Source organism: Stegostoma tigrinum, chromosome 35 (genome assembly GCF_030684315.1).
Source record: "Stegostoma tigrinum isolate sSteTig4 chromosome 35, sSteTig4.hap1, whole genome shotgun sequence".
Classification (NCBI taxonomy): Eukaryota; Metazoa; Chordata; class Chondrichthyes; order Orectolobiformes; family Stegostomatidae; genus Stegostoma; species Stegostoma tigrinum.
The window spans coordinates 24,118,119-24,140,206 of NC_081388.1; the positions used below are offsets into that span (position 1 = coordinate 24,118,119).

The window sequence follows — 22,088 nt, forward strand, 5'->3', positions numbered from 1 at the left end:
TGCCGTGTCTCAATCCGTGCTCTGTCCCCGTCTACGCCGTGTCTCACTCCGTGCTCTGTCCCTGTCTATGCCGTGTCTCAATCCGTGCTCTGTCCCTGTCCACACCGTGTCTCAATCCGTGCTCTGTCCCTGTCCACGCCGTGTCTCAATCCGTGCTCTGTCCCTGTCCATGCCGTGTCTCAATCCGTGCTCTGTCCCTGTCCACACCGTGTCTCAATCCGTGCTCTGTCCCTGTCCATGCCGTGTCTCAATCCGTGCTCTGTCCCTGTCTACGCCGTGTCTCAATCCGTGCTCTGTCCCTGTTCTCGCCGTGTCTCAATCCGTGCTCTGTCCCTGTCCACGCCGTGTCTCAATCCGTGCTCTGTCCCTGTCTATGCCGTGTCTCAATCCGTGCTCTGTCCCTGTCCACACCGTGTCTCAATCCGTGCTCTGTCCCTGTCCACGCCGTGTCTCAATCCGTGCTCTGTCCCTGTCCACGCCGTGTCTCAATCCCTGCTCTTCCTCTGTCCACGCCGTGTCTCAATCCGTGCTCTGTCCCTGTCCACGCCGTGTCTCAATCCGTGCTCTGTCCCTGTCCATGCCGTGTCTCAATCCCTGCTCTGTCCCTGTCCACGCCGTGTCTCAATCCATGCTCTGTCCCTGTCCATGCCTTGTATCAATCCGTGCTCTGTCCCTGTCCATGCCGTGTCTCAATCCGTGCTCTGTCCCTGTCCACGCTGTGTCTCAATCCGTGCTCTGGCCCTGTCCACGCCGTGTCTCAATCCGTGCTCTGTCCCTGTCCACGCCTTGTCTCAATCCGTGCTCTGGCCCTGTCCACGCCGTGTCTCAATCCGTGCTCTGGCCCTGTCCACGCCGTGTCTCAATCCGTGCTCTGGCCCTGTCCACGCCGTGTCTCAATCCGTGCTCTGTCCCTGTCCATGCCGTGTCTCAATCCGTGCTCTGTCCCTGTCCATGCCGTGTCTCAATCCGTGCTCTGTCCCTGTCCATGCCGTGTCTCAATCCGTGCTCTGTCCCTGTCCACGCCGTGTCTCAATCCGTGCTCTGTCCCTGTCCACGCCGTGTCTCAATCCGTGCTCTGTCCCTGTCCACGCCGTGTCTCAATCCGTGCTCTGTCCCTGTCCACGCCGTGTCTCAATCCGTGCTCTGTCCCTGTCCATGCCGTGTCTCAATCCGTGCTCTGTCCCTGTCTACGCCGTGTCTCAATCCGTGCTCTGTCCCTGTTCTCGCCGTGTCTCAATCCGTGCTCTGTCCCTGTCCACGCCGTGTCTCAATCCGTGCTCTGTCCCTGTCTATGCCGTGTCTCAATCCGTGCTCTGTCCCTGTCCACACCGTGTCTCAATCCGTGCTCTGTCCCTGTCCACGCCGTGTCTCAATCCGTGCTCTGTCCCTGTCCACGCCGTGTCTCAATCCCTGCTCTTCCTCTGTCCACGCCGTGTCTCAATCCGTGCTCTGTCCCTGTCCACGCTGTGTCCCAATCCGTGCTCTGGCCCTGTCCATGCCGTGTCTCAATCCCTGCTCTGCCTCTGTCCACGCCGTGTCTCAATCCGTGCTCTGTCCCTGTGAATGCTGTGTCTCAATCCGTGCTCTGGCCCTGTCCATGCCATGTCTCAATCCGTGCTCTGTCCCTGTCCCTGCCGTGTCTCAATCCATGCTCCGTCCCTGTCCATGCCATGTCTCAATCCATGCTCTGTCCCTGTCCACGCCGTGTCTCAATCCGTGCTCTGTCCCTGTCCACGCCGTGTTCCACTCCGTGCTCTGTCCCTGTCCCTGCCGTGTCTCAATCCGTGCTCTGTCCCTGTCCACGCCGTTTCTCAATCCATGCTCTGTCCGTGTCCACGCCGTGTCTCAATCCGTGCTCTGTCCCTGTCCATGCCGTGTCTCAATCCCTGCTCTGTCCCTGTCCACGCCGTGTCTCAATCCATGCTCTGTCCCTGTCCATGCCTTGTATCAATCCGTGCTCTGTCCCTGTCCACGCCGTGTTTCAATCCGTGCTCTGTCCCTGTCCACGCCGTGTCTCAATCCGTGCTCTGTCCCTGTCCACGCCGTGTCTCAATCCGTGCTCTGTCCCTGTCCACGCCGAGTCTCAATCCGTGCTCTGTCCCTGTCCACGCCGTGTCTCAATCCGTGCTCTGTCCCTGTCCACGCCGAGTCTCAATCCGTGCTCTGTCCCTGTCCACGCCGAGTCTCAATCCGTGCTCTGTCCCTGTCCACGCCGAGTCTCAATCCGTGCTCTGTCCCTGTCCACGCCGAGTCTCAATCCGTGCTCTGTCCCTGTCCACGCCGAGTCTCAATCCGTGCTCTGTCCCTGTCCACGCCGAGTCTCAATCCGTGCTCTGTCCCTGTCCACGCCGTGTCTCAATCCGTGCTCTGTCCCTGTCCACGCCGTGTCTCAATCCGTGCTCTGTCCCTGTCCACGCCGTGTCTCAATCCGTGCTCTGTCCCTATCCATGCCGTGTCTCAATCCGTGCTCTGTCCCTGTCCACGCCGTGTCTCAATCCGTGCTCTGTCCCTATCCGTGCCGTGTCTCAATCCATGCTCTGTCCCTGTCCACGCCGAGTCTCAATCCGTGCTCTGTCCCTGTCCACGCCGAGTCTCAATCCGTGCTCTGTCCCTGTCCACGCCGAGTCTCAATCCGTGCTCTGTCCCTGTCCCTGCCGTGTCTCAATCCGTGCTCTGTCCCTGTCCACGCCGTGTCTCAATCCGTGCTCTGTCCCTGTCCATGCCGTGTCTCAATCCGTGCTCTGTCCCTGTCTACGCCGTGTCTCAATCCGTGCTCTGTCCCTGTTCTCGCCGTGTCTCAATCCGTGCTCTGTCCCTGTCCACGCCGTGTCTCAATCCGTGCTCTGTCCCTGTCTATGCCGTGTCTCAATCCGTGCTCTGTCCCTGTCCACACCGTGTCTCAATCCGTGCTCTGTCCCTGTCCACGCCGTGTCTCAATCCGTGCTCTGTCCCTGTCCACGCCGTGTCTCAATCCCTGCTCTTCCTCTGTCCACGCCGTGTCTCAATCCGTGCTCTGTCCCTGTCCACGCTGTGTCCCAATCCGTGCTCTGGCCCTGTCCATGCCGTGTCTCAATCCCTGCTCTGCCTCTGTCCACGCCGTGTCTCAATCCGTGCTCTGTCCCTGTCAATGCTGTGTCTCAATCCGTGCTCTGGCCCTGTCCATGCCATGTCTCAATCCGTGCTCTGTCCCTGTCCCTGCCGTGCCTCAATCCATGCTCCGTCCCTGTCCATGCCATGTCTCAATCCATGCTCTGTCCCTGTCCACGCCGTGTCTCAATCCGTGCTCTGTCCCTGTCCACGCCGTGTTCCACTCCGTGCTCTGTCCCTGTCCCTGCCGTGTCTCAATCCGTGCTCTGTCCCTGTCCACGCCGTTTCTCAATCCATGCTCTGTCCGTGTCCACGCCGTGTCTCAATCCGTGCTCTGTCCCTGTCCATGCCGTGTCTCAATCCCTGCTCTGTCCCTGTCCACGCCGTGTCTCAATCCATGCTCTGTCCCTGTCCACGCCTTGTATCAATCCGTGCTCTGTCCCTGTCCACGCCGTGTTTCAATCCGTGCTCTGTCCCTGTCCATGCCGTGTCTCAATCCGTGCTCTGTCCCTGTCCACGCCGTGTCTCAATCCATGCTCTGTCCCTGTCCATGCCGAGTCTCAATCCGTGCTCTGTCCCTGTCCACGCCGTGTCTCAATCCGTGCTCTGTCCCTGTCCACGCCGAGTCTCAATCCGTGCTCTGTCCCTGTCCACGCCGAGTCTCAATCCGTGCTCTGTCCCTGTCCACGCCGAGTCTCAATCCGTGCTCTGTCCCTGTCCACGCCGAGTCTCAATCCGTGCTCTGTCCCTGTCCACGCCGAGTCTCAATCCGTGCTCTGTCCCTGTCCACGCCGTGTCTCAATCCGTGCTCTGTCCCTGTCCACGCCGTGTCTCAATCCGTGCTCTGTCCCTGTCCACGCCGTGTCTCAATCCGTGCTCTGTCCCTGTCCACGCCGTGTCTCAATCCGTGCTCTGTCCCTGTCCACGCCGAGTCTCAATCCGTGCTCTGTCCCTGTCCACGCCGAGTCTCAATCCGTGCTCTGTCCCTGTCCACGCCGAGTCTCAATCCGTGCTCTGTCCCTGTCCACGCCGAGTCTCAATCCGTGCTCTGTCCCTGTCCCTGCCGTGTCTCAATCCGTGCTCTGTCCCTGTCCACGCCGTGTCTCAATCCGTGCTCTGTCCCTGTCCATGCCATGTCTCAATCCGTGCTCTGTCCCTGTCCACGCCGTGTCTCAATCCGTGCTCTGTCCCTGTCCACACCGTGTCTCAATCCGTGCTCTGTCCGTGTCCACGCCGAGTCTCAATCCGTGCTCTGTCCCTGTCCACGCCGAGTCTCAATCCGTGCTCTGTCCCTGTCCACGCCGAGTCTCAATCCGTGCTCTGTCCCTGTCCACGCCGAGTCTCAATCCGTGCTCTGTCCCTGTCCATGCCATGTCTCAATCCGTGCTCTGTCCCTGTCCACGCCGTGTCTCAATCCGTGCTCTGTCCCTGTCCACACCGTGTCTCAATCCGTGCTCTGTCCGTGTCCACGCCGAGTCTCAATCCGTGCTCTGTCCCTGTCCACGCCGAGTCTCAATCCGTGCTCTGTCCCTGTCCACGCCGAGTCTCAATCCGTGCTCTGTCCCTGTCCACGCCGAGTCTCAATCCGTGCTCTGTCCCTGTCCACGCCGTGTCTCAATCCGTGCTCTGTCCCTGTCCACGCCGTGTCTCAATCCGTGCTCTGTCCCTGTCCACGCCGAGTCTCAATCCGTGCTCTGTCCCTGTCCACACTGTGTCTCAATCCGTGCTCTGTCCCTGTCCATGCCGTGTCTCAATCCATGCTCTGTCCCTGTCCATGCCGTGTCTCAATCCGTGTTCTGTCCCTGTCCACTCTGTGTCTCAATCCGTGCTCTGTCCCTGTCCACGCCGTGTCTCAATCCGTGCTCTGTCCCTGTCCATGCCGTGTCTCAATCCATGCTCTGTCCCTGTCCATGCCGTGTCTCAATCCGTGCTCTGTCCCTGTCCACGCTGTGTCTCAATCCGTGCTCTGTCCCTGTCCACGCCGAGTCTCAATCCGTGCTCTGTCCCTGTCCACGCCGAGTCTCAATCCGTGCTCTGTCCCTGTCCACACTGTGTCTCAATCCGTGCTCTGTCCCTGTCCACGCCGAGTCTCAATCCGTGCTCTGTCCCTGTCCACGCCGAGTCTCAATCCATGCTCTGTCCCTGTCCACGCCGTGTCTCAATCCGTGCTCTGTCCCTGTCCACGCCGAGTCTCAATCCGTGCTCTGTCCCTGTCCACGCCGAGTCTCAATCCATGCTCTGTCCCTGTCCACGCCGTGTCTCAATCCGTGCTCTGTCCCTGTCCACACCGTGTCTCAATCCGTGCTCTGTCCCTGTCCATGCCGTGTCTCAATCCGTGCTCTGGCCCTGTCCACGCCGTGTCTCAATCCGTGCTCTCTCCGTGTCCACGCCGTGTCTCAATCCGTGCTCTCTCCGTGTCCACGCCGTGTCTCAATCCGTGCTCTGTCCCTGTCCACGCTGTGTCACAGTCTGTGCTCTGCCCTCATCTGCACTATGTCCCATTCCATACCGCTTGCCTGTCCGTGCCCCGTCTTTACATCACAGTCTTTACAAGTTAAGTCAACTTTACATCGTTGTTGGAATGAATTTGTTTGGTTAACTTTAACAGTGTTGTGAATATTGTTGGAGTGGAACTAGGAAGGGCAGCAGTGACCCCTGCAACCTCTTGGCTAATTAATAAACTTGCTGAAAGGAGCCTTTGCGAAATAGTGACCATAACACGGTTGAATTTTGTTTGAAGTTTAACGGTGACATCATTCTGAAACTAGGGTCCTCAGTCTGAACGAGGAAAACCATGAGGGCATGTGGGGCAAGTTGTCTTCTGCGGATTGGGAATTCAAAAGACAAACAAATCAGCCAAGACCTTACTTATCAGGCTTGCGGATCTGGATGGTCTACCTCTGGTCCTGTTTTGTCTGTTCATGATAAAGGATTTGACAGTAGACAAGTAATGACCCCAGGGCTAAAAAGATTTTTTACTCTCGGGCCAGGAGGTTGATTGACTATGTGCACAGATCAAATTCCTTCCTCTAACAAAGAAACATTGGCTTCAGGGAGATACAGAAATTTCAAATATGTTTGTTAAGTGAATCAAAGACATCTGTAAGCAATACTACGCCTCTACATAGATTGTCCACACTTTCCATCTCCTGTCCCACTTTCTTACCTTGTTTGAGGCCATCTCACTGACAGAGCGGTAGGTCTGGATTGTCTCCAGTTGGTCTAAACACCAGTCCAGCTCCTCCAGGGTTTCCTTTGCCAGTTGCTGATAAGTTTCATCTGGAAACACAAGGCCACGAGCAAAGTTAAACTGGCGCACCCTCAGTACACTGACCCAGTGTGAAAGGTGTTTTACCACCATCTCTCTCACACTTCTGACTCCTTCCCCCTTCCCGGTTTACTACCACTAACACCCCTTCCCAAACACAACCCTGAACAGCTTTGCCCTGATTTTAAGCTTTGTTCCCCATTTTCTGGACTGTCTCACCAAGGGAAAATAGCTCCTTTCTACCTAAACATGCTCTTAAATTCTTTCATCATTTTCAACACTTTGACTTAACACCTTTGAAATTTCTTTATTCCAGCATAGATAAATATAGACATTACAACCTGTCCTCATGATTTTACACTTTCTGGTGAATCTGTGCTGCAGCCACTCAAAGGGTATTCTTTCTGAGATGCAGACAGTGGGGAAGTCATTTAGAAAGCAGTGGGACAGAGATTACCCATGTTGCATTGTGAGGAACTGAGGTGGAGGCGAAATCGCTATAAAATGCCCACATGATATTTTTAGTGTCAATGGTGTTGGCCACATTGGTGAGAAACTAGTCATAATCCAGTCCCACGTGAAAATGAAAGTACTTGGTGTGCTGGAGCTCCCAATGCAATGAGTGGGATCAGAGTGTCTTTACATGTTTTATTGCTTCTTTTCCCTTTCAAGAAGAGACAGTCACTTTCACATCAGGACACGTGACAACCTGACTATTGACCAACATACTTCTAATTTGTCCCACTCAGTGGAGGGTAGGCAGGGACAAGGGCAGGGAGTCAGCAAGGTATAGAACAGGGACAGGGGAAAGAAAGAGTGAGAACAAGGGGTAAGGGGAGGGAAAGTTGGGGTGTTGACAGAGAGGAAGACAGCAGTGGTACTGGCTGACAGCAGCATGGGGTGTAAATGAAGAAACAAAAACAAAAGTTGCTGGAAAAGCTCAGCAGGTCTGGCAGCGTCTGTGAAGTGAAATAAGAGTTAACATTTCAGGTGCATTTAAGGACCTTCCTTAGAACATTTTCTTTTAATGGGGTGTAAATGATGTGTGGAGCTGAGAGGCAGGAATGTGTGAATCAAGAGGAAAGGGTGGAGGGGAAGAATACAGATGCAGAACTGGAGTTTAGGGCCATGAGAGGAATGGAAAGTGAGGGATTAGAGCAAACAGTACCAGTACAGCACAAACTGTGTGGGGAAGTGCGCGTGAGAGGAGACAATCATCTTCTTCTTGTTTGCGGATTTTCACACAATCAGAAAGCTACTTAGGGACAAATTAAAACTAAAAAATAGGAAATTGACCAGCCTTATGCTGTTAAATCTTTGTTTCTTTTCATTCATGGGATGTGAACATCATTGGCTGGACCAACAGTTATCACCCATCCCCACCTGCTCTTGAGAAGGTTGGGGTGAGCTGCCTTCATGAACTGCTGCAGTCCATGTGCTGTACAATGGGAAATGCAATGGCCGAGTGGTATTTTTGCTGGACTGTTAATCCAGAGACCCAGATAAAGTTCTGGGGACCAATGTTTGAAGCCCGCCAGGGCAGATGTGGAATTTGAATTCAGTAAAATATCTGGAATTAAGAATCTAATGATGACCACGCATCCATTGTCGATTGTTGGAAAAACTGTATGAATAAAATTTTAAGGATTAGATAGAGGATGAGAAAGGCCAATTTACCTTCAAAAAGAGATCAGACGACAGTGCACGGATTTAAAATGATTAGTAGCCTGATTGGAAGAGAAAAGAAGAAAAATATTTTCACCCGAAAGATGCTAGGGGTCTGAAACTCAGTGTCAGAAAGGGTTGTAGAAGCAGAAACTCATTTAAAAGGTGACGGCAAATGCATCTCAAGAGTTGTAACTGCAGGGCTAATGGACCAAATGCCACAATGTGGGATTAGGCTGGGACATGTTTTTCAGCTGGCACAGATTGGTGGCCAGGCAATCGCTTTCTGTGCTGTAAACTTTGAGATTCTGGAACTGCATCATCCACATGTTCTGGGCCTTGTTTGCAGAGGTTTGAAACCAGATGCTACGGACTCCTAAACTGCTGCAGCTGCAATGATTGTGAGCTCCTCCTTCCATGTAACAGCAGCTACATTAACAAGCAGTTCTTTCATTTCCTTGCTGTGTAGAAGAGGTTTAATTACCTGACAGGGTGCACAGTGCAGGCTGTGGTCCTGCTGGTGACCTCCTGTGGAGAAAAACAGAAAAACAAGCGAACAGTCAAAGAGGCCTGCGATACAGACAAGATAACTGCTTGCAGGATACACACAGACAGGATACACACAGACAGCACACAGGTGAGTATACATTGAAGTGTATACACGCACGCACACATACTTGATTTGATATCGGGACTGTACTATTATTGCACTTTTTGAAAGATTAAGTGACTGAGTGCCCCAGAGTTTACAGTGTACCTATAATATTTTCAGTTATCCTCCAAATGTACTTCTATGTGCTGGCTCTGCAGTAACTGGGGCAGAATCTGGTTAATGAGGTGGGTAGTTTGAGTGAGGATGTTTCCCTTATTTGGTAGTGATGGTGATGGCTGGGGGCAGAGGGGGGAAGCATAATAATAATCGCAAGTGTGGAAGTTTAGAAAAGAAATCTGATGACTTTTTTTAAGAAAGCTACAGTTCCTCCAACCCTATAAAAGTGTCAGGCAAACTGTTAATAATTAATAATAGATATGTTAAACATTCCATACTTCTCAATCCTATCCAAATAAACACTGAAACATTGACAAAAGGGATCACAGAAATGCATGTACAATGAGCCATGACTAATCAAAGTATAGGTTGGCAGGAGATTCTATTTTAATGACTGGAGTGAATTTCTGACTTTACTTTGACATTCTTGCAAGATCTTAGTAAGCTATTCTTCGTGTAGAAACAGCATGATTTAGTTCTTTTCAACATACCTTCCAAAAGGATCACAGATGCAGGCCGGTTCACAGCTGAGAGGCCATGAGCCACAAGCCATGGACAAGCTGACTTGACACAGCAGAAATTGCTGGAGACGAGGAGATACGTACACCTGCCACGGTGCTGTTCATGTTGGGGATGCATATCCTTACACTGCACCACCAAAAATTGGAGGCAGTGGGAATAGGGCCAGGAATTCTGAAATTGGCTCCTATTTGCTGTTTTTAAGTAGCTCCAGAGTCATTTCAACTCTGCAAAAATTCAGGGCTCTGTGTGTGCAGCACATTGTCACTGCAGACTGATACAGGCCTTTAGTGGGGTTCAGGAAGCAGTAATACCACAACCCCCTGGGGGAGTAGAGTGAGAGGTTATAACTTCAGGGTTTCTCCATCAGTCAAGCAGATTACTCAAAGCAACTAACCCATAACCCCACCCAAAATAACTTACTGAAAATCCACCCCAATTCCCCCTCAGATGATCTACTGGGTTTCTCCAAGGAATGATCAGAATTTTCCAGCGGGGGTGAACTGGGGATTCACTGGTAGGAGCTCAGCTCATCTTCCCAGTATCAGGCATTCCCATTGTTTCTTTTTGGGCTGCTGCCAATGTCAATTAAGATAATATCAGGAGGTTGAGAAAATCCTGTGGAGACTGGAAACAAGCATGTGCTTGTGCAAGGGGACCAGGAGTCACCAAGTTCATTTTCCAGCTCCTAACTCAGATTAATCAGTAACAACCGACGTTTCCTGAACAAGCTGAGGGTAATCTGGTGAAAAGGTGCCCAAGGGAAAGCTTGATTGGAATCTTTAAAATTATGACTCTTCAGTAGAAAGAATGCAGGGAAACTATTTCCACTTGTGAGAACAACGGGGCATTAATATTAATATTTTAATTCATTCATGGGATGAGGGTGTCACTGACTAGGCTAGCATTTAGTGAGAGTAAGAACAGGATGATATGGCAGATGAATGCGAAGCTAAAGAACTGATGCAGGGTCAGGGATTCAGGTTGCTGGATCATTGGAATCTTTTCTAGGGCGGAAGTAGCCTGTTGAAGACGGATGGGTTGCACCTGAACTGGAGGGGCAACTAATATCCTGGTGGGCAGATTTGCTAGTGCTTCAAAGGAGGGTTTAAACTGGATTGGCGGGGGGAGGGGGTGGGAATCCTCAACAGCGGGAAGGCAAGTGTGAGGCTGGAAGGAGATACAGTATTCAGAAATAGCAACAACTTGAAGAGACATGTCAGGCTGGTTCACGACAGGGAGCGAGGAATGCATGTTGGATTAGATGCATCTATTTCAATGCAAGAGGGCTAACAGGGAAGGTCGGTGAAGTCAGGGTGTGGATAGGTACGTGAAGCTGGGATATTATAGCCATTACAGAAACATGGCTAAGGGAGGGCCAGCTTAATGTGCCAGGGTACAGGTATTTCAGGTGGGACAGAGGTGGAGGAAAGAGGGGAGGGGTTTACATTTTTGATTATGGAGAGTATCATAGTAGTAGAAAGAAATGAAATAACTGAGGGATCATCCATTGAGGCTTTGTGGGTGGAGCTAAGAAATAAGAGAAGGAGAAGGCCAAAACTGGTCCACAGGTACAAGTTCTAAATTGGGGCAAGGTGAATTTTGATGGAATTAGACAGGAGTACGCAGGGTAATGGAGTAGTTTATCTGCAGGAAAAGGGACCTCAGACAGGTGGGAGGCTTTTAAAAGTGTTATAGCTAGAGTTCAAAGTTTATATGTTCCTGTGAGGGTGAAGGACAAGGTTGGCAGGAGTAGGGAACCCTGGATAACAAGAGATATTGAGGCTTTGACCAGAAAAAAGGAGAAAGCATGGCTCAGGTAGAGGCAGCTGGGATCAAGGGAATCCCTGAAGGTATATAGGGGATACGGGTGATTACTGAAGAAGGAAATCAGGACGGCGAAAAGGGTACACAAGATAGCTTTGGCTGAGAAAATCAGGGCGAGTCCAAAGAGATTCTTTAGGGGTATTAAAGGAAATAGAATGACTAGAGAGAGAATAGGACCCCTCAAGAACCAAAGTGGACATGTATGTGTGGAATTGTTGGGGATGGGCGAGGTCCTTAATGAATATTTCTCCTGTGTTTACTGTAGAGAAAGACTGAAGTCTTGGGAACTGGGGAAGTTAGTGGCGATATGCTGGGGACAGTCCATATCACAGACGAGGTGTTGGAAGTATCAGAATGTATGAAAGTGGATAAATCTCCTGGCCCTTACCACATATATCCAAGAAACCTGCAAGAGGCGAGAGAAGAAATTGCGGGGGCCCTTGCTGATGTAGTTGCGTTATTAGCCACGACTGAAGTCCCAGAAGACTGAAAGGTAGCGAATGTTGTGCCCTTAGTCAAGAAGGGCTGCAAACAAAAACCTGGGAATTATAGACCAGTAAGCTCAACGTCTGTGGTAGGTAAGTTACTTAAAAAGATTCAGAAGGATAAGCTGTACATGTATTTGGGAAGACAGGGTTTGATTAGGAATAGTCAGCACGGCTTCGTGCATGGGAGATCATGCCTCATTAATTTGTTAGAGTTTTTTGATGAACTGACTGGGGATGTTGATAAGGGCAGGGTGATAGGCATAGTCGATACGGATTTCAGTAAGGTCTTTGATAAGGTTCCACATCGTAGGCTGCTCTGGGAGGTTAGATCATATGGAATCCAGGGAGAGCTGGAAAATTGGATACACAATTGGCTTGATTGTAGGAAGCAGAGGGTAATAGCAGAAGAGTGTTTGTAGGACAGGAGGCCTGTGACTAGTGGTGTGCTACAGGGTCAGTGCTGGGCCCATTGCTGTTTGTTATCTATATCACTGATTTGGATAGGAGTGTACAAGGCATGATTAGTAAGTAGGATGACACTAATATAGGTGATATTGTGGACAGTGAGGAAGATTATCAGAAATTGCAGCAGGATCTTGATCAGCTGGGGATGTGGGCTAAGAAATAGCATGTGGGGTTTAATATAGATAAGTGTGAAGTGTTGCATTTTGTAAAGTCAAATCAAGGTAGGAGTTTCATGGTGAATGGTACAGCCTTAAGCAACGTAGTGGAACAGAGGGACCTTGGAGTCCAGGTGCACGGTTCTCTGAAAGTTGGGTCGCAGGTAGACAGGGCAATGAAGAAGCCTGTCGGCACACTGGCCTTCATTGGTCAACGCACTGAGCATGGACATTAGGAAGTTACGTTGCAGTTGTACAGGACATTGGTGAAGCCGCACTTAGGAATACTGTGTTCAGTTTTCGTTACCTTGCTATAGGAAGGATGTTATTAAACTGGAAAGCGTGCAGAAGAAATTTACAAGGATGTTAGAACATAGAACATTACAGCACAGTACAGGCCCTTTGGCCCTCGATGTTATGCCGACCTGTCATACCAACCTGAAGCCCATCTAACCTACACTATTCCATGTACATCCATATGCTTATCCAATGACGACTTAAATGTACCTAAAGTTGGCGAATCTACTACCGTTGCAGGCAAAGCGTTCCATTCCCTTACTACTCTCTGAGTAAAGAAACCATTTTGTCCTATATCTTTCACCCCTCAATTTAAAGCTATGCCCTCTCGTGCTCGCTGTCACCATCCTAGGAAAAAGGCTCTCCCTATCCACCCTATCTAACCCTCTGATTATTTTATATGTCTCAATTAAGTCACCTTCTCTCTAACGAAAACAGCCTCAAGTCCCTCAGCCTTTCCTCGTAAGACCTTCCCTCCATACCAGGCAACATCCTAGTAAATCTCCTCTGCACCCTTTCGGAAGCTTCCACATCCTTCTTGTAATGCAGTGACCAGAACTGTACACAATACTCCAAGTGCAGCCACACCAGAGTTTTGTACAGCTGCAGCGTAACCTCTTGGTTCCGGAACTTGATCCCTCTATTAATAAAAGCTAAAACACTCTATGCCTTCTTAACAGCCCTGTCAACCTGGGTGGCAACTTCCAAGGATGTGTGTACATGGACAGCGAGATCTCTCTGCTCACCTACACTGCTAAGAATCCTACCATTAGCCCAGTACTTTGCCTTCCGGTTACTCCTACCAAAGTGCATCACCTCACACTGGTCTGCATTAAACTCCATTTGCCATCCCTCAGCCCAGCCAGGAGTCAACAGACTGAGTTATAGGGAGAGATTGGATAAGCTAGGACTTTTTTCTTTAGAGTATAGGAGACTGAGGGGTAATCTTATAGAAGTGTATAAAATCACGAGAGGCATGGATAGGGTGAGTGCACTCAGTCTTTTTCGCAGGGTTGGGGAATTGAGGACTAGAGGGTATCAGTTTAAGGCAAGAGGAAAAAGAATACATGGGAAGCGGAGGGGCAATATTTTTAAACAGAGGGTGGCACGCATCTGGAATGAGCTGCCACTGGAAGTTCTTGAGGCAGGTACATTAACAACATTAAAAGGCATTTGGATGAATACATGGATAGGAAAGATTTAGAAGTATACGGGTCAAGTGCAGGGAAATGGGGTTAGTGTGGATGGACATGTTGGTCGGCATGGACCAGTTTGGGCCGAAGGGCCTGTCGCCGTGCTGTGGGACTCTATGATTTTACCCATGCCTAATTGCCCAGTGGGCAGCTAAGAGTCACTCACATTTCTGTGGGTCTGAAGTCACATGTAGTCCAGACTAGGTAAGAAAAGAAGTTTGCTTCATAAAGGAACCAGATGGGTTTTTTCGACAATCAACAATAAATTCCTGGTCATCATTTGATTCTTAATTCCAGATTTTTATGGAGTTCAAATTTCACCATCTCCCATGGTAGGATTTGAACCTCATTTGACTTACACATGACTCCAGACCCACAGAAAGGTGGTTAACTCTTAACTGTCCTCTGGGCAATAGTCAGTAACAGATGGAATAAAGAATTGAGGAGGAATTCTTTTTAAGAAGGAGAAAAAGACTTTCATTTGTGTAACACTTTTCACGATATGGGATGTTCCAAAATGCTTTATAACCAAAGACATGCTTTTGAACTGTAGCCAATATTGAAATGTACAACATGAGGGGGATGAGAACGTGGAACTTGGTGCCACAGGACGTGGTTAACGACAGCAGTGGGGGTAGTTTTGAAGGACACACAGGGGAGATGAGAATAGGAAATCTGACAGCAGTGTGGAACAGCTTATTACAACTAAAAATGGTTTGGAGTACAAGCACCGGTATGGTCAAACCCAGCTGAATGGCCACCTGTATGTTGTAGAATCATTGAAGCCTGTGACTTAGCACCCAATCACAAGCGTAGTTCTACGACATTCTCATGGATTCCCCTCAGTGAATCACAGAATTAGTGAGGACGGTCCACACCCTGGGCTGTGATTGGCTGAATGCAGGAGATGCCTGGTACTCACTTATTCGGGGGTCCTTGGGTGTTGGCTAGAACAGTGAAGTTGTTCCTCACACTGCGCAAACTCGCCAGGATCTGAGAGGAAAATAGAAAGAGATAACGCAAGTGACATATGGCACACACAGTTCAGGATACATACAGAGTAAAGCTCCCTCCTCAAACACTCCCAGGATAGGAACAGCACAGGGTTAGATACAGAAACAAGCTCCTTCCACATTTTCCCAGTGATATGTTTTCACTCCAAGTTCAGCTCAGCACCCTTTTTAAACCACTGGGGTGTTTTCTAATTACAAATAAAATATATTAGTATGATAACTGAAAACTTCAATTACCCTAATATAGACTGGGAAAAAAGACAGCAAAATGTAAAGAGATCGGTAACTTCTGAAATTCATATTGATACCTTTTAAAATTTAAGCAGAAATTCTATTTTTTGTGGATGATATGAAATTTTGAAGGCATCCTGAGCTGTGAGAAGGTTCGTACAGAGCTTCACAAAACGCGCTGGCAGGGTGGATGGACAATTAGCAAATAAAACAGAATGCAGACAAGTATGAAGTGCTTTGTCTTGCAGGAGAAATGTAGAGATGCAATATATAACAAGCAATACAGTTCTAAAGGCGTGCAACAGCAGAGACATCTGGGAATATATGCACAGAAATCGTTAAAAGTAGTAGGTGGGTTCAGAGCATGAGCTATTATAGCAATTAAGTTATATTAAACTTGTATGAAATATTGGAGTATTGCATTAGGATGTTCTGAAGAAATGTTACACTGGACTCTCTCCACAGATGCTGTCAGATGTGATGAGTTTCTCCAGCAATTTCTGTTTTTATTTCTGATCTCCAGCCTCTGCCTTATTTTGCTTTCATCACAGATTTTAGATGATTGGCTTAAAGAGCAATAGTAATATGACTTCTTATTTATTCACTCATGGGATGAGGGTTTTGGTGGCCAGGCAGCATTTACTGTCCATCCCTAATTGCCCAGAAGGCAGTTAAGAGTCAACCACATTGCTGTGGGTCTGGAGTCACATGTAGGCCAGACCAGGTAAGGATGGCAGTTTCCTTCACTAAAGAACATCAGTGAACCAGATGGGTTTTCTGACAATCGCTAATTGTTTAATGGCCATCATTAGACTCTTAATTCTAGATTCGAACACACATCCCCAAAACATTATCTGGAGCTCTGGATCAATAGTCCAGTGACAATACCACTAGGCCATCATCTCTCCCAATTTTGCCTGAGACACTGTGATGGAGGCATGGTTACTCAAGTGGTTCAAGTATAAGATATAGAAGCAGAATTAAGACACTTAGCCCACTGAGTCTGTTCTGCCATTCCATCAAAACCATTCTCCCGCCTTCCCCCCACAACCTCTGATTCCCTTTCTAATCAAGAATCTATCTAACTCTGTCTTAAATACACTCAATAACTTGGCATCTGTAGCCCTCTGCAGCAATGAGTTCAACAGTTTTACTAAGCCTCTGGTTGAAAAAAACTCACCTCATCTCAGGTCTCAAAGGTCGACCATTCATTCACAGCCCTTGGGTCCCAGACTCTCCTATTAGAAGAAACATTTTATCCGTGTCCACTCTATCCAAGCCTCTCTCTATTCTGTACGTTTCAATGAAGTGCCCCTCATTCTTCTAAACTCTACTGACCACAGATTCAGACATCTCAACTGCTCCTCAAGCCCTTCATTCCCAGGATGATTCTTGTGAACATGCTCTGGACCCCCTCCAAAGTCAGCACATCCTTGCTGAGATATGGGGTTCAAAACTGCTCACAATATTCCAAGAGTGGTCTGACCAGAGCCTTATACAGCCTCAGCAGAACATCTTGTCTTCCAGCCCTCTTGAAAAGAATGTGAACATTGCATTAGCCTTCTCAACTGCCAACTGAACCTGCATGTTAATTTTGAGGAAATCCTCAACTAGGACTCCTAATTCTCTCTGTGCTTCAGATTTCTGAATGTTCCCCATTTAGAAGATACACTATGCTTCTTACCAAAGTGCATAACCTCACACTTTCTCACATAGTTTTCCATCTGCCACTTCTTTGCCCACTCTCCTAGCCTGCCCAACTCCTTCTGCAGTCTCTCCGCTTCTTCAGTATGCCCTGCCCCTCCATCAATATTTATGTCATCTGCAAACTTAGCAAAAATGCCCTCCTTCATCCAGATTATTAATGTACAACATGAATAGTTGCGGTCCCAGCACTGACCACTGAGGAACTCCACTAGTCACCAGCTGCCAACCTTAGAAAGACTCCTTTATCCCCATTTTCTCTGTCTTCTGCCAGTCAGCCAATACACTGCTGATACCAGTACCTTGCCCCTAACACCGTTGGCTGAGTCCTGTGTGGCACCTTGTAAAGAGCCTTCTGGAAATCCAAATTGATCATGTCCACTGGCTCTTCTGCTCGTCTAACCTTGTTTAACCTGCTCGTTACCTCCTGAAGGAAGTCTACCAGATTTATTAGGAATGGTCGCCCCTTGACAAGCCTGTGCTGGCTCAGCCCTATTTTATAATGCACTTCCAAGTACTCCCCAATCTCATTCTTAATAACGGACTCTAAAATCTTACTAACATCCAAAGTCAGGCTAACTGGCCCATAAATTCCCATCTTCCGCTGCCCTCCCTTCTTAAACAGGGATGTTACATTAGCTACTTTCCAGTTCTCTAGATCCTCCCTGACTTCAGTGATTCCTGAAAGGTCAGCATTAATACCTCTACAATCTCCTCAGCTATCTCCGTCAGTACTCTAGGGGGCAGTCCATCTGGTCCAGGTAATTATCCACTTTCAGACCCTTCATCTTCTCCAGCACCTTCTCCTTAGTGATGGCCACCACACTCACCTCTGCCTCCTGACTTTCTTGAAAGTTCTGGTTTGCTGTTGCTTCACTATGAGAACTGATGCAAAGTACCTATTCAGTTCTTCCTATGTCTTTGTTCCCCATTTTGACTTCTCCAGCCTCATTTTCCAGGGGTCCAATGTCCACTGCTGCCTCTTTCTTACCTTTTCTCCATCTAAAAAACCTCTTGCAACCTTCTTTAATATTATGAGCTAACTTATCCTCACATTTAACCTCCACCAACAACTCCCCACCGCCCCACCCCAACCACACTGTTTTTCTAGTTGTCCTCTGCTGGTTATTAAAGGCTTCCCAACCCTCTACCTTCCCCCAACTTTCACCACATCATATGCTTTTTCTTTTGCTTTTATGCTGTCCCTGACTTCCCTTGTCAGCCAAGACATCCTAATCTTCCCCTCAGTGTGATTTTTCTTCCTAGGGATGTATTTCTGCGATGTCTCCCGAGTTACCCCCAGAAACTCCTGCCACTGCCGCTCCACTGTCTTCCTTGATAGGCTCACCTTCCAATCAACTCTGGCTAGCTCCTCCCTCATGTTTCTGTAGTTACCTTCAATTGTAAGACTGTTACATCTGAATCCAGCTTCTCCCTCTCAAACTGTAAGGTGAGTTCTACCATATTATGGTCACTGCCCTCTATGGATCCTTCACCTTCAGCTCCCTAATCCAGTCTGCCTCATTCCACATTACCAAATCCAGAATTGCCTGTTCCCTAGTACGTTCTATCACAAGCAGTTCCAAAAAACTCATCTCATAGACATTCCACAAATTCCTTTTCTTCAGATCGGTTACCGACCTGATTTTCTCAGTCCACTTGCATTTTGAAGTCCCCCATGATTATTGTAATAAAGTCTTTCTTACATGTCTTTTCTACCTCCTGACTGACATTCTGCCCCACATCCTGACTATTGCTAGGAGGCCTGTGTGTAACTTCTGACCCTATATCACTTCTTGCTATTAATTTCTCACCAACAAGGCAACCATTCCCCCTACCCATCTGCCTGTCCTTTCCATGGGGCACATATCTTTGGAATTTTTAGTTGGGAATGCAGTACCTAAAAGGCGGGTGGAGGTGGGTTCACTCATGTGGTTAGGATCTGGACTCCACTGTCTGACAGTGTGGTGGAGGCCAGTTTAATGAAGGTATTCAAGAAGAAATCGGATTGCTGTCTGAAAAGGAGTAATGTGCAGGCCAAAAGGAAGAAAGTGGGCGTGTGGCACAAAGTGATTGGCTTATTTGGCGAGTTCAAGCCGACTCAACATGTAAACAGCCTTTGACTGTTAACAACCCAGTGCTGCTGTGATAATATTAGTGAGGTTAGTGTTGTCGTGGAAACAGACAAGGAATATTAAAAGATGAAGATATTGATGTAGAGGAGGGCTAATTTCATTCATAAGGTATCTAAGGCATCAAAGATTAAAAGGTAGAGCAATAAATATGCAATAAGAAGGCTTCGAATCGGAAATGATTTAGGTACAAATTAAATACATCTAAGAGGAGAAAAGGAAGCAAATCAAAAGCTACAGTACCCTGGAGGACTCAAGACAAAGAGATTAACAAGCAACAGGAAGAGAAGGAGGAGACAGTGAGGATTGCAGATGCTGGAAACTAGAGCCAATAAATGTGGAGCTGGAAAAGCACAGCCGGTCAAACAGTATCCAAGGAGCAGTAAAGTCAATGTTTCAGGTCGGAATCCTTCTTCGGGGAGGGGGATGGAAGCCCAGAAATACATAGAGGGAGGAGGGTGGGAGTGGGGCGGGGAAGGGGCAAGGGTAGGTGAGATGGAGATGGGTGAATTGTGGTTGGTCAGTAGGAAGGGTGAAGCAGATTGCTTAGTTGGAAGATGGCAGGTTGGGGGAGGAGAGATTTTGAAGTCAGTGAAGTCAATAATCAGGCCATTAGGCTGTAAGCTCCCAAGGTGAAATATGAGAAGTTGTTCCTGCAATTTGCATTTGGCCTCACTCTGGCAGTGGAGGAGGCCAAGGATGGTCATGTCACCAGGGGAGTGGGAAGGGGAGTTAAAGTGGATGGCAACAGGAAGATCAGGTTGGTTGGTGCGGGCAGAGCGCAGGTGCTTCACAAACCGGTCCCTGCGTTTGGTCCCCCTGATATTGAGGAGACCACATTGTGAGCAATGGATACAGTGGAGGGAGTTTAATAACATATGGAAGTTGAAAAATTATACATCGGAATGATTGAATTTCAAGAGAACTGGAAATGGAAAGAAAGAGGCTAAGAAGAATGAATGAGACAAGACTAGCAGAGAACAGAAGCTAACTTTAAACTCTTTCCTGAACATAAGTCTAGTTAAAGAAAGGGTGTATCTTCTTTTGGAGGCGGAGAGAATGGTTGAGGACTGGATGAATACTTTGCATCTGTCTGCAACATCACAGTGCAGGAGTTGGAAAAGGGTGAAGAAATTTGATTTGATAAAAGTAGAGGAGGTATTTAAACACGTTGGCAGCAGTTCAAAGTAGACAAGTCACCCGACCCAAATGGATCCAACCTCAGTTACTGGGAAGAGTAAGATTTGACCAACTATCTTTCAATCCTTCTTGGAAACTGAAGTCATGCCAGAGAACTGCCGGATTGCAAATGTTGTTTAAAAAAGGGGATATAGAATAGAACTAGCAACTTCAGGCCAATCATCTTAAAGCCAGTGGTAGATAAATGACTAGAGACCAGAATATGGACAAAATTAATTTTTGCTTTGAAAAATATACATTAATAAATAAGTCAGCCATTTTATACACAGATTTTCAGAAGTGTTTGACAAAGTATTGAGTAATAGACTCATCAGCAAAATTGAAGCCCATGGGATTAAAGAGGAAATGACAGCATGGATGCACATTTGGCTAAGGGACAGAAAGCTGAGGAATAATACTGAACACATGATTTCAGACATATACAATTTTGTTCCCCAGGGGCCAATATTAGAGACACGGCTCCTTTTGATCTTTATTAGTGAGCTGAACTTGGGTATACAGAACCTTAACTGTAAAGTTTTCAGATGACTCAACACTCACAAATGTGGTAAACAAAGAGGTGGATGGAAAATTTCACGAGGACGTTGTGAGACCCATGTGTAAGGCCCCAGTGCAACTTTAGGTCACTTCATCTGGAGGAGGAGATTCTGGCTAGCTAGGGGTGCAACAAAGGTTTACCAGACTACGTCCTGGGATGACAGGACTGATGTATGAAGAGAGATGGATTGGTTAGGATTATGTTCATTGGAGTTTAGAATAAAGAGGCAGGACCGCATAGAAACCTATAAAAAGTACAGGAAGGGGAGTCTGGAGCCCAGAACCAGAAGTCACAGTCTTCAGATATAGAGTAAGCCATTTAGGACTGAGTTGAGGAGACAATTCTTCACACAGAGAACGGAAAGCCTGTGGAATTCTCGGCCACAGAAAGTGGTTGAGGCCGAAACTTTGAATATTTTCAAGAAGGACGTGTATGTAGTTCTTAAAGCTAAAGGGATCAAAGGGTATGTAGGAGGGAAAGTGGGAACAGGGGACAGAGTTGGATGATCAGCTGTGATCATATTAAATGGCAGAGCAGACTCAAAGGGCAAATTGGCCTACTCCTGCTCCTGTTTTCTGTGCTTCCATGTGTGAAGTATACTAAGTGTGGCTGCTGAAACTTACCATTCAGAATTGTGACAATATGTATTTTGGAAGGAAGATTAAAGAGTGCCAATATATATTTAATGGTGCAATTTTAAACAGATGCAACAACAGAGAGATGTAGTTACATATATACATTTTTGAAGGTACCAGGACAAGTCAAGAAGTTAAAAAGCATGCAGCTTCCTTTGATTTATACACAGAGGCAATGAGTATAAAATTAATAAATTGTGCTAAATGTGTTTTAAAACACTGGTTGGAAGCCTATTGGAAGACTGTGTCCAATTTTGGGCACTGCACTTTTACAAATTATGTCAAGTCCTTAAGAGAGTCACTAGAATGGAGTCTCAAATGACTCTGCTACCTCAATGAAGGGACTAAATAGCCTTCTTCTGTATTGTACACATCTGTGATTTCCCAGTTCTCAAAGCAAGCAATTCAAAGACTTGCAAATTTGTGAATGTTGGGGGTAATTTGTCCTGCCAATGACCCCATTCCACTGGAAAACAATTCAGAAAGATCAAAATCATTCAATCTATGATCCATACATTCAGCAGACAGAGAAGAACATCATCCTGTCTAGGCTCCATATGACCCCAGGTGCCACAGGTGAAGCTACTGTCTGAATCACTGCCCCACTGAGTGATTTACAATAAGACCTCTTCAAATACACTGCAGTAGATTCTAATTTCATTTGCGATTTTCTTAAGAACATTATGGCACCACAATAAGAGACAGAGAAAACAACAGACAGATTGTAAGAATGAGCCTAGTTTAACTCACCTGAGCAAAAGGAGTGACGATGAGGTCCTCAGTATGTCTGAAAGAAAAACACATGATTTCACAACATGGACCAACAGGTGGACTAAAAACCAAAACATCCCTACGGAGGGCAGAGATTAAAACCTGTATTTCTTGATAGAGCTGGTCAAAAA

General features: G+C 47.6%; 1 protein-coding gene across 5 annotated transcripts in view; it reads right to left on the reverse strand.

Annotated features, from left to right (window-relative positions):
* LOC125447481 (cAMP-specific 3',5'-cyclic phosphodiesterase 4B-like) overlaps positions 1-22,088 on the reverse strand; it is a 421,594-nt gene that overhangs the window by 44,104 nt on the left and 355,402 nt on the right. For all 5 annotated transcript variants that reach the window (XM_059639794.1, XM_059639792.1, XM_059639793.1 and 2 more), the window contains 4 exons: positions 21,937-21,973; positions 14,656-14,726; positions 8,505-8,548; positions 6,254-6,366 (listed from right to left, as the gene is read on the reverse strand). In XM_059639794.1, the coding sequence (XP_059495777.1) occupies positions 6,254-6,366; positions 8,505-8,548; positions 14,656-14,726; positions 21,937-21,973 (265 nt within the window). The remainder of the gene's footprint in view (positions 1-6,253; positions 6,367-8,504; positions 8,549-14,655; positions 14,727-21,936; positions 21,974-22,088) is intronic.